The 12,323-nt window shown below is 34.4% G+C and overlaps 1 protein-coding gene and 1 non-coding gene across 2 annotated transcripts; both read right to left on the reverse strand.

Annotated features, from left to right (window-relative positions):
• Positions 1-452: 452 nt before the first annotated feature.
• TRNAS-CGA lies at positions 453-534 on the reverse strand. Its single transcript has one exon. It is a non-coding gene; the product is annotated as a tRNA-Ser (tRNA).
• A 7,825-nt stretch (positions 535-8,359) lies between these two features.
• On the reverse strand, positions 8,360-10,467 carry LOC116000209 (LRR receptor-like serine/threonine-protein kinase FLS2). Its single transcript, XM_031240242.1, has one exon. The coding sequence runs from the start codon at positions 10,406-10,408 to the stop codon at positions 8,474-8,476; it is 1,935 nt and encodes a 644-aa protein (XP_031096102.1). The 5' UTR covers positions 10,409-10,467; the 3' UTR covers positions 8,360-8,473.
• Positions 10,468-12,323: the final 1,856 nt, after the last annotated feature.

Consider the following 12,323-nt stretch of genomic DNA (forward strand, 5'->3'; position numbering starts at 1 on the left):
GATAGGCACAACACAATTGAGGACAAGAGCATGCCTTTCAAGCAAAGAGTGCAAAAGTTGATACGGCCTTATGACTTTTGTCTCCATTCATCCCAACTTTAATCATTTTTTTCACCTTCACCACCCCCCATAATTTAAATAAACCAAAAAAAAAAAAAAACTCATATTTCCTGCCTAAAAAGAATGGGTATTTTTGGTACTACAATGATGATGCTCCTATCAATTTCTTCTTTTATTGGTGTTATATATAGAAACCTCATTCTCAGTATTCTCCCAAACTTCATACTTATGACCAATTGAGCTGCATAAAGTGTGTTTGTATTATGAATTTACTGAAACGGGGATGTTTGTATTCTGAATTTACTGAAACGCCCTTATTGAGCTGCATAAAGTGTGCTTGTATTCTGAATTTACTGAAACACCCTTTTTAGAGCGAAATTGCAAAAACTTAGCATCGAGAGCAGGATTCGAACCTGCGCAAGCAAAGCCCAACAGATTTCGAGTCTATCTCCTTAACCACTCGGACATATCAACATGTTAAGTATTAGCAATACAAGTAATAAATGTACAATTTAACTATTAATTTCAATTTTTAATTAAGATAAGATATCTCATTAAATTTGGTTTCAGAGTCAAACGCATGCCAAATGTCATATGTTTGAACTTTGATGTCACTCTAAAAAAAACTGTGTCCACATGTAACTTGACCAATCAAAAAGTAATGCACACGTGCAGGGTGTGTTGAACATCATAAATATAAGTAAGAAATATTTGGAGTCACTCAATAATAAAAGAGACCCATCAAAAAATAATCGACATGCACTCATGAAGATGCATGCAGAATGACCGTTATAAATATAAGTAAAAAGTATGTTGTCCAACTATCAAAACACAGAAGACGTATGAGAATAATATTTCACTAACTCCGTTATCTTTTGGGACCTTTATTTATGCCCTTCAATTCGTTGAAGCCAGGCTTTCTAGGTTATAGTTATATTGAATTGGTTTGGATGGAAGAAGAAGAAAGAAATGGAATTTGGAAGTTGAGCTAATATACTTTGAATCTTTTTGCAATTTGCTTATTTTCCACCATCTCCCACTACTAGATTCAAAAGTTTAAACTCCTTTTTCTTTTTCTTCTTTAATTTTTCCAAAATCATCTACGTAACAATTTAATAAAAGTACAAGAGTTAGTGTTTCCTTTGCCTAACAACAATTGTCTATGAAAAGCAAAATATGTTAAATAAGTTAATTAATTTTATTTTTTTTGTATTAACGAGGTAAACCCCACTCCTGACTGTGTGAGTAGTGAGTAACCCTCGCCCTGTGTCGATCCTAGCCGGCAAAGGACCACAAGGAGGTAAACCAGCCTAGGTTACCCATAATATTATTGTGACATTATCATTTTTTGTCATCTGTGAACAAAATCGTTGAAATGTTCTTAAATACAATGACATTTTGATTGTTTTTAATACAAATTAAAGCGGGTTGACCCGTTATATTTTTATATTTTGAAAAAAAAAATCAATAATTGAAGACAAAAATACCTTGTATTTAATGAAATTTAAATCGTTTTGTTAATAGAGAACAAAAAATAGTCATGTCACAATAATACTAGGACCAAAGGAGAATGTTCGAAAAAAAATGGATTACCACCTACAAAATATGATCAATAATGGAATTAACTCTATGTTAAATTTACTTATAAAAAATTAGCTTTGCATCCTTAACTCTGTTACAATGTAGTATCTGTTCATAGTTACTTTTTGTGTAACTGAGTGCCACTAGACCACAAGGTCTTTGGCAAGATCGATCAACTTATTTATATTGATAAATAAAATATTGTGAAACTTGTTAAAATTCACATAATTTTAATTTATTCTTTTTTTAGGCCTATTGCATATATATGATATCTTTTAACATTTGGCCCTTATAATTATATTAGCAATTTGTTTACTAACTACCTAAAACTACTGGGTTTATACAATGAGTTTATAGTTTTAACATTATGTTGTTGAGAAATCTAAGACAAGAATAAAGACCACAATGATAGAAAGAAAATATGAATACAATAATTTACGTGATTTGATTTATTTGTACAAATTAAAACAATATAATTCATCTTCAAAAAAAAAAAACAATATAATTCATTTATTATTCTAATCATAATACATTCTTAGAGTTAAATCGCTTGTTGCGCTGCGCTTTGATTGAGCAAATGTTCTTGGATTTTTTTGGGATAAAGAGATAGAGTAATAGCAATTGCAATTTTGCCTGGTTTCTTCCCTAAGAAGGGAATTACATTTGAAGTAATTGTGGGGTTCATAATAATCCTTCTTTTCTCGGCTTCCTACCTCCAATCTGCACTATAATGGCATGATTGAAAGTTGTCACGTAGTTGGTGTCACGTTTAAACCACTCCCCCTCCATCCCAATAACAATTTTTTTTTTTGGTTTCTTTTTCTTTTTACAAAACACTGTTCAACCCATTAATCAATCTAAAATAAATTCATAAGTTTTATTTTACTAGTTGTCGCAAGATGCGATTTTAACGATTTCGCTTGTTATAGACACTAGTGTACAAGCATTTGGGGTCTATCAGCTAATTGAGACACATCTATAACGAATCTTTAAATTTGAGGTTCAAACTTATTATGTTGTTTTTTCAAAGGAAAAAAATGAACTATTTAGTTCATAAGTTATATGTAAGTATATTCTCAATTCCTAACTTATTACAATTTGTTTTCCATCAACTATTTTCAAAGTGTTAATTTTGTCATTTTTGTTAATATTTTATTATATTTAGATGAAACTTCATTTAAAAAAAAAAAAAACTTAGCTGAAATGACAAGGGTAAATGTAAAATTTTGATTTCTATTTTTTTTTTCCCACTGAATTTAGGGTAAACAAATATAAGACTTTTATATAAGACTGTAGTTCAAAGTCTCTCAATATAAACTCACTAGAACAATACTAATGTTTATCTCACATAAGCATAAGAAAATGAATTCAAGCCTATACGTTTACATTGTCATTTTCATTTTTTTAAAATTAATTTTTTGTCCAAAACTAATAGAACATTAATGAAAATAACAAAAATTTACTTTAGAAATAATTGAGAGATAAAAATAAGCACAATAAAGTCTATACTCAGAGCTATATAACTTTGTGATCAAATATATCATTTTCCTCTTTTTAAAAATGCTTTTTAATGTTTTCAAAAAAAATGCTTTTTAATTATGTCATCAAACCTTACCTTTTTATACAATGATATTTCAAATGTTTTGATTTAAATTTAATTTATTTTTAAAATGTCAAAACAAATAATAATCCAATTGATCATTAAAACAAACTTAAATTTAGAAATTTGAATTTAAATAAATAGCGATACAACATAAGTCACATGGCGCATATGATTGGGATAAAGATTTCTAATATCAAGGTTTTGAGGCAGACAATTTTTCATACTTTTCAAAATTTGAAGTTTGAATAATTGAAATCTAAGAATAATAAATAACCATATTGCATTATTGTCACCCATTTTGTGTGTCTCACCCAATTACCAATTAAACTCTTTTTTTTTTTTTTTCCTAAATAACTCTCATCATTTTCAATTTTCGTTGACTACTCATTGATTGTGGATTCTTATATTACTACGAATTAATACAAAGTTCATGTGACAAATATATTTATACAATAATAATATATATTTGATATATAGTTATTTCTTTATGAGAATGTAGCATCACTCTTTCCTTGCCTATTTACTTTGATGAGACTAAGATTCTCGAATTATAAGTAATACAAAGTTTTCTATAGCATAGTTAGAAAAGTTGTTTCTATGTCTGACTGTAAGGAATGGTTTACCATTTCATTGATCGTTGATGTAAACGTTTTATGTTATGAATTAATGGAATAGCTACGTTTTCTTTCAAAAAAAAAAAATTCTCGAATTATAAGTAATCAATATATTAGTTTTGATATTAAAGATTAAAGAGGGAGTATTATTGCTTTCACGTCAATAAAGAACAATGTTGTTGAGTTAAGGAGGTAAAACCCGTATTTACATGTTGGTTTATAACCTTAATACAATCACGACAAACTTCTTAAAATATAGGTCATTGTTTTATACTTAAACCAACCATTTAAATTCTTAATCAAATCTCTTTGCTCTTTTTAAATTAGAATATTCACTCATACCAAATAGACTTGTCATATTGAACGAGCATGTGGTTCAACCGGCCTCTACCACTTCACTAGCCCATTATCCGCATCTTGCCATCATGGCATGACCACCCATGTCCCAAAGTCAGGTCACATGTTCCAACACACTTATTTACACGAATGAAGAAAAATATATCAAAATATGAAAATATCAACGGCATCTACCACTTCACTAGCCTATTTTGTTTTGTTTTGTTTTTTTTTGTTTTCCTCTTTTCTCCTCTTTTTCTTTCCTAGGTGAACCTGTAAAAATCATGAAAAAATCAAAACAAATAAGGAACATCCCCATTAGGAGGATGTTTCTTGATTTTTTTATGTCTTTTTGCCACATGGAGGAGAGATAGAGTTTGAGCTCCTCCTACAAAGGCTCAAGTTTTTACAGATTTGTGAGTCCCACCAAAAGAGAGAGGGGAGCCGTCAGCATGCGTGAGGCGCCTAGTACGTCTAGCATGTGCATGTCATGCGCCCATACTAGGCACGTAAAAGACACTATTTTTTTTCCTGAATTTTTGTTTCCTTTTCTTTCTTCTCACATTTTCCTTTCTCATCTCTCTTATTTGGCACATCAAAATCAATCCAAAGAACCTCACTATGGAGGATGCCCTAATATCTTAATTATATGAAATGTCTCTATCTCTCAAACCCTAATTCTCCCTTAGAAATTGAAAAGCTAAGTAGAGAAATGAGAATGGGATGGCATATAGCAAGCAGGACATGACAGGAAGAGTAAATTTAGGTAGGAAGGGCAGACTACGATGAGAGTGAATTGAAGGAGGAAATTGGCAAAGGAGTACGGAATGTTGGGCGGGCAGTTGGGTTGTAGGGGCGACAAATCCAAGGACCAAAAACTAGAGAAGAGGTTTCCTAAGACGTCTTTATTATGCGTAGGAAACAGTACTGTTTTTTTTTTTTTGTTTGATTTAGTTGCTTCGTTGCTGCCCTTTAAACTGCACCTGACATTGTTGCTGTTTACCACTTTGGTCCCCCCACACATGCCCTAGCTAGCTAACCCAATTCCACACTCAATTTTGCCAATTGCAAATGGTAACCCTAATGTGGTATGCTATAGATGCTATAACTTTTTATATTTATTTGTTGGGGTTAAGGTTTTGGTCATCGATATGCCTAATGTTTTTCGATGTTCAGGGTAGTATCGGAGAAGCTCAATGCCCATCAGTTCGAACAAAATATTGACTCTTATAGTCTTTATGTGTTTAGAGGAGAGAGGGGACAATTATATCATGGATCTTGGTCCAATATACAGAATTTGATTTTATAATGTACAGAATTTATGTTCATAATGCACAGAATTATACATAGCTAAGGACAAGACAATTATTACATAATAAATGGCATGGAGTTACGATTTTCATCTACNACAAAGTTTTCTATAGCATAGTTAGAAAAGTTGTTTCTATGTCTGACTGTAAGGAATGGTTTACCATTTCATTGATCGTTGATGTAAACGTTTTATGTTATGAATTAATGGAATAGCTACGTTTTCTTTCAAAAAAAAAAAATTCTCGAATTATAAGTAATCAATATATTAGTTTTGATATTAAAGATTAAAGAGGGAGTATTATTGCTTTCACGTCAATAAAGAACAATGTTGTTGAGTTAAGGAGGTAAAACCCGTATTTACATGTTGGTTTATAACCTTAATACAATCACGACAAACTTCTTAAAATATAGGTCATTGTTTTATACTTAAACCAACCATTTAAATTCTTAATCAAATCTCTTTGCTCTTTTTAAATTAGAATATTCACTCATACCAAATAGACTTGTCATATTGAACGAGCATGTGGTTCAACCGGCCTCTACCACTTCACTAGCCCATTATCCGCATCTTGCCATCATGGCATGACCACCCATGTCCCAAAGTCAGGTCACATGTTCCAACACACTTATTTACACGAATGAAGAAAAATATATCAAAATATGAAAATATCAACGGCATCTACCACTTCACTAGCCTATTTTGTTTTGTTTTGTTTTTTTTTGTTTTCCTCTTTTCTCCTCTTTTTCTTTCCTAGGTGAACCTGTAAAAATCATGAAAAAATCAAAACAAATAAGGAACATCCCCATTAGGAGGATGTTTCTTGATTTTTTTATGTCTTTTTGCCACATGGAGGAGAGATAGAGTTTGAGCTCCTCCTACAAAGGCTCAAGTTTTTACAGATTTGTGAGTCCCACCAAAAGAGAGAGGGGAGCCGTCAGCATGCGTGAGGCGCCTAGTACGTCTAGCATGTGCATGTCATGCGCCCATACTAGGCACGTAAAAGACACTATTTTTTTTCCTGAATTTTTGTTTCCTTTTCTTTCTTCTCACATTTTCCTTTCTCATCTCTCTTATTTGGCACATCAAAATCAATCCAAAGAACCTCACTATGGAGGATGCCCTAATATCTTAATTATATGAAATGTCTCTATCTCTCAAACCCTAATTCTCCCTTAGAAATTGAAAAGCTAAGTAGAGAAATGAGAATGGGATGGCATATAGCAAGCAGGACATGACAGGAAGAGTAAATTTAGGTAGGAAGGGCAGACTACGATGAGAGTGAATTGAAGGAGGAAATTGGCAAAGGAGTACGGAATGTTGGGCGGGCAGTTGGGTTGTAGGGGCGACAAATCCAAGGACCAAAAACTAGAGAAGAGGTTTCCTAAGACGTCTTTATTATGCGTAGGAAACAGTACTGTTTTTTTTTTTTTGTTTGATTTAGTTGCTTCGTTGCTGCCCTTTAAACTGCACCTGACATTGTTGCTGTTTACCACTTTGGTCCCCCCACACATGCCCTAGCTAGCTAACCCAATTCCACACTCAATTTTGCCAATTGCAAATGGTAACCCTAATGTGGTATGCTATAGATGCTATAACTTTTTATATTTATTTGTTGGGGTTAAGGTTTTGGTCATCGATATGCCTAATGTTTTTCGATGTTCAGGGTAGTATCGGAGAAGCTCAATGCCCATCAGTTCGAACAAAATATTGACTCTTATAGTCTTTATGTGTTTAGAGGAGAGAGGGGACAATTATATCATGGATCTTGGTCCAATATACAGAATTTGATTTTATAATGTACAGAATTTATGTTCATAATGCACAGAATTATACATAGCTAAGGACAAGACAATTATTACATAATAAATGGCATGGAGTTACGATTTTCATCTACCCATTTCATGAGTGCAGTACGAGAGAGAGGTTGCCAGATGTGTTAATTCTTTTTCATGGCAAAACCAGGTGTAGTAGCAGGCATATTGTGTGAGATGCTACTATTGTCTGACCACTATTTAATTGGGAAGCATTCAATTTTGATGCATATTACTTAGGCTCGCTTGTTGATTTGAATGACTTGTTAATGGTGAGATGATGTTGTAGTAGAATTTTAGTAAAGAAGAAAGCATGAGATCTTTTAATACAATTTTCTTGTTATTTATGTAGTTTGTTTAGAGCAATCATAGATATTTAGTCTTTTTTAACCATTAGGGTATCCTGGTTGTGACACATAAGAGTATCAGACAAGTTATAAGTACAAAAGTAATAGGTTCTTTGTACACTAATATTTCAGCATGTTTGGAATATTCTATTGATGATGGCCTATCGGGTTGTGTTGATGTGGATCAAGACATGCCATTTAATTTAATTGGGTCAAGCTAACAGCCCATAACCACACATATTAGAGTGTGATGTAACAAGAAGGTTTTTGATTCAATTTTTTTGTGAGCGTTATATATTGGTCTTTTCGGTTTGAAATGATAAGTTATGAACAATTTAGGATGATTTACATCATTGTGATTTTTTACCAGCTAGACTCTAGAGTCACAAGACAGGCTTCATCATGACGCACTTTCAAATAACAGACAGCTTCCTATAAATCAAAGAGTGTTTTATATGTACTATATATATCTATCTATCTATATATATATATATATATATATATATATATACACACACGGATATACTCTATATATGGATGTGTAGTGGGTCAGGTGAAAAAAATACACGAAACGACGTCGGTTTTAGACTTTGGTCCACACAGATGTGTGGAACGCAGTCCACGCAATAACTATATGTCACGTAAAATGAATGCTTTGGGCTATTTATTGGGCTATAGCATGAGTTCATTAAATATACACAGTAAAAAACACAGAACCACAAGCTCTGTAACACCAGTAATTACATTGAGGTTTGACGAAAACAAAAGTAAATTAAACAATTGAAATCCTGTTTGATTGCACAATAATCTTAAGCCAGATGCCATGAGAGTTTGCATGGGGGGAGTGGGGATCCACACAACCCAGAATTCCCCAAAAAGGCAGCCTTTGGTATATTTGCCTTATGGGGAGGGATTTTACCACTCAATCTGTTTCTGGAAACATCAAATTCTTGAAGCCCTTTGAGATTCATCACTTCTGTGGGTATTGCGCCACTCAACTTGTTGTCTGAAAGCAGAATTGTATTCATCTTTTTGGCATTTCCAATCTCTGCTGGAATCTTGCCTGATAACCCATTCCCAGAAAGCCTCAGTTCTTGGAGTTCACTCAGTTTTCCCAGGGATTTTGGGATGTGTCCTCCTAATGGGTTGTGTGATAGTGTTAGGGATGATATTGATTCCATGACTTCTTGATCTCCAATGTTGTCGATGATTGGCCCGGAGAATTTATTGCCAGAGAGATCAATGGAGTTGTAGTGGCCTAATGGGTCCTGGGAATTTTTCTTGAATATGATGTTTATGTCCCCAGAGAGGTTATTGGAGTGAAAATCAAGATCCATTAGGAGTGCAAGGTTTGTAAATTCCTCGGGGATCGTTGAGGAGAAGGCGTTGTTCGATAGATTCAGGAATGATAGATTAGTCATGTTGCCAATCCAGGGAGGCAGTTTCCCTGTCAATTCATTGCTGGATAAATCCAGGGTTGAAATTGATGAAGAAGAGAGCCAATTTGGGAGATTTCCTTTGATACCAGTCTTGGCTAATTTAAGCCTAAAGAGTTTGAGCTGAGAAAACCAATCTGGAATGGTTTGAAGTTCCAGGAGAGGGTTAAAAGACAGGTCTAAATCCTGCAAAATCTGCAGTTTTGCTAGCTGAGGTGGGATTTCACCCCTGAGTTGGTTTCTTGACAAATCCAGGGTCATCAGGCTGTGCAGATTACCAAAACTCAACGGGATTTTCCCGGTGAAGTTGTTGTTGGAGAAGTAGAGATCAGTGAGAGTTGAAAGATGGCCAATGGTTGCAGGGAGTTTCCCTCTCAGCTTGTTGTTCTCAAATATCAGCCTTTGGATCTTGGGGAGGCTCCCAATTGATGGCGGGATTGCTCCCGTGAGCTCGTTTTCGGATACACGACAGAATTGCAGTGATCTGAGACCGGATATTGATGAAGGAATGCTTCCACTCAACCTGTTTTTGTTCAGATACAATAATACTAATCCTGATAGGTTGCCAATTGAGCTAGGGATTCTTCCACTTAATTGGTTTTCGGATAAATCGAGATATTCGAGTTTCTTGATCCTCCCAATGCTCTCTGGAATGCTACTAGAGAAACTGTTTCCATGGAGGTCAAGTTTTACTAAAGAAACCATGTTTCCAATGGAATCAGGGATTTCACCTGATAGTTGATTACCCGAAAGCCCAAGCTCCGAGAGTGAAGTGAAAGACTTGAAAGTAGTCAAAGGAATAGTCCCAGAAAGATTGTTGTCACTCAAATACAACTTTGTTAACCTCTTAAGGTTCCCAAAGGTGTCTGGGATGGAGCCTGAGATCTTGTTGGAATCGAGAAACAGATGAGTGAGGTGCGAGAGGTGCCCGAGCTCGAGGGGGAGCTGACCTGATAAGTCCTTGAGGTTACTGAGATCAAGGAGGTGGAGGGAAGACAGGTTGCCTAGCGAAGGCGGGAGGGTCCCGGTTATCCAGGTGTCGAGGATGAAGTCGTCGCCCGAGGCGAGGCCAGGGCGCGAGACGTTGACGACCCGGCCTGCGGGATCACAGGCAATGCCTTCCCAGGAAGTGCAGCAATCTGTGGTGGCATTCCATGTTTTGAGCAGCTGTGAGGGATCAGATGTGGCTCTGTGCTTGAAGTCTAACAATGCTTCTTTGTCCACTGGATGGCATGCTTCTAATGGCTTAAGTGGAACCAAAGAAAAGATGATCAAGAAGAGCAATGTGCTCTGACAGATAGTTTCCATGGAAATTTTGAGGAGAAATTGAGGTTGTCTGATCTCTGGACTCAGGTGTTTTTGTCAAAGATAATACAACTGGGACTCTTGGAAAAAGTGGGAAACTAATTATATTTTATATATATTTTTTTTCAAACTTGGCCTGCCAAGACCATTCTTCTTAAACAATGCAGTTGGGTAACATGGTCAAACAATGAGAAATCATGGCAGATATAAACACAATCATATATAAATATATTTTTTTCCTCCTTGATTATGTTAGAAGTTATATCTTGAGTTTCTTCTATTATATGTTTAATAAAATGATCAAACATTATTATTGTAATAATGTACAATGTCATGCATACATACTATTCTATTAAAAAGATAATCAAAATGTTACATTTACAAGTCCGACTTAGTAACCATAAGGTTGTGTTTAAAAAAAAATCAGAAGGTTACAAGTTCAACTCTCAGTGCTCGAGAACGGCCTAATGACCTTCTTGATTTCAGCTGGTTAACTATGAGTAACTTAGGCTGGTTTACCTCCTTGTGGTCCTTTGTCAACTAGGGTTATAAAGAGGGGATTACACAGTGCACACTCTCAGGTAGTGGTTGTTGATTTCTCTTGCCATTCCAAAAAATGTGATACATATTAGATTTCTTAAAAGAGGTAACTGAGTAAGTGAAATATGACTTTTGTATTAGAAAGTAATGTTGTGAGTAAAACCTACCTTGTGACCAGGGACGGAGCCAAGATTAGAGGGAGAGGGGGGCCAAATTCATTTAAGAGTGAACAATTAAATATATTAATATTCATTTAATATATATCAAAATACATAATTATAATACAAAAATATTAATTGAATATATACTAAATTTTTTTGCAATATGCTTTTCAAAATACATACACTAACAAATAAATACAAATTGTACGAGAATAGTATATGAATACCCTTCTCTAAAAAAAAGTATATGAATACCCAAAAAATGCTTGTAATAAATACAAATTGACCTTCAAAATATTTTATGAAGACAGCACCCACGAACTTAACAAATCCACGGCGGAGCAAGGAAAAAATGAGCTCTGACAAACAAATGGAGAATGAAGCAAGGAAAAAATGAACTCTGACAAAAAAATGGAGAATGAAGCAAAAGGAAGATGGTTTTCTTTGTTCTTGCCGAGCGAAAGAAAGAAGAAAAATGGTGTTTCTCCTCATTTTCTGCTTGCAGCCTACTGCCAAATAAAATTAATAAAATTGAGAGTTGAAGATACAAGTGGGTCTTTAATTTGAAAAAAAAAAAAACTACGACTTTCAAAAAAATCTGAAAAAAAATACAAGTGGGTCTTGAAAAAGAGAATGAGAGTGGAAAGTTGTAAAAAAGTGTGGCATTCCTCATACATTGTTGTCTCCCAAACGGCATTTGAATATAATAAATGCCACATAAGGGACCCAATACCACAAATATATAATAATATAAATAAGAATTTGCTGAATTATTGGGAGGCTCGAGGTAAGAAATGGACAAATGTTTTAAGGAGGGGGGCCAAAACATGTATTATAATAACTTAAAAAAAACCATGTATTATAATAGTAAAATCTATTGGGTTGGGTGGGGGGGGCCACGGCCCCCTTCACAATACATGTAGCTCCGTCCCTGCTTGTGACTCTAGCTGACAAATGATCATAAGAATGTAAATCATTTTAGATTCCTATAGCCGACTGACTCAAACCAAGAAGGTCAGCTCCCATAGAAAATCAAACACCAATTATCTGATCAAATTGACTGCACCTAAATGTTGTATATTGATATATATGATATTGTGTCAAATAATGAATAAGTGAGTGTTGGAAAGAGTTAACAGCAAGAGCCCAAGGTAAATCAGAGAATCCAATAGAGACAAAAGGTTACTCAATGCAAAGCTCCAAACATGTGAATCCCA

The sequence above is a fragment of the Ipomoea triloba genome, chromosome 12, assembly GCF_003576645.1.
Source record: "Ipomoea triloba cultivar NCNSP0323 chromosome 12, ASM357664v1".
In the NCBI taxonomy this organism is placed as follows: domain Eukaryota; kingdom Viridiplantae; phylum Streptophyta; class Magnoliopsida; order Solanales; family Convolvulaceae; genus Ipomoea; species Ipomoea triloba.

What these genes read in the sequence shown, in the direction of transcription:
- LOC116000209 (XM_031240242.1), bottom strand. Translation starts at nt 10,408, where the DNA reads ATGGAAACTATCTGTCAGAGCACATTGCTCTTCTTGATCATCTTTTCT.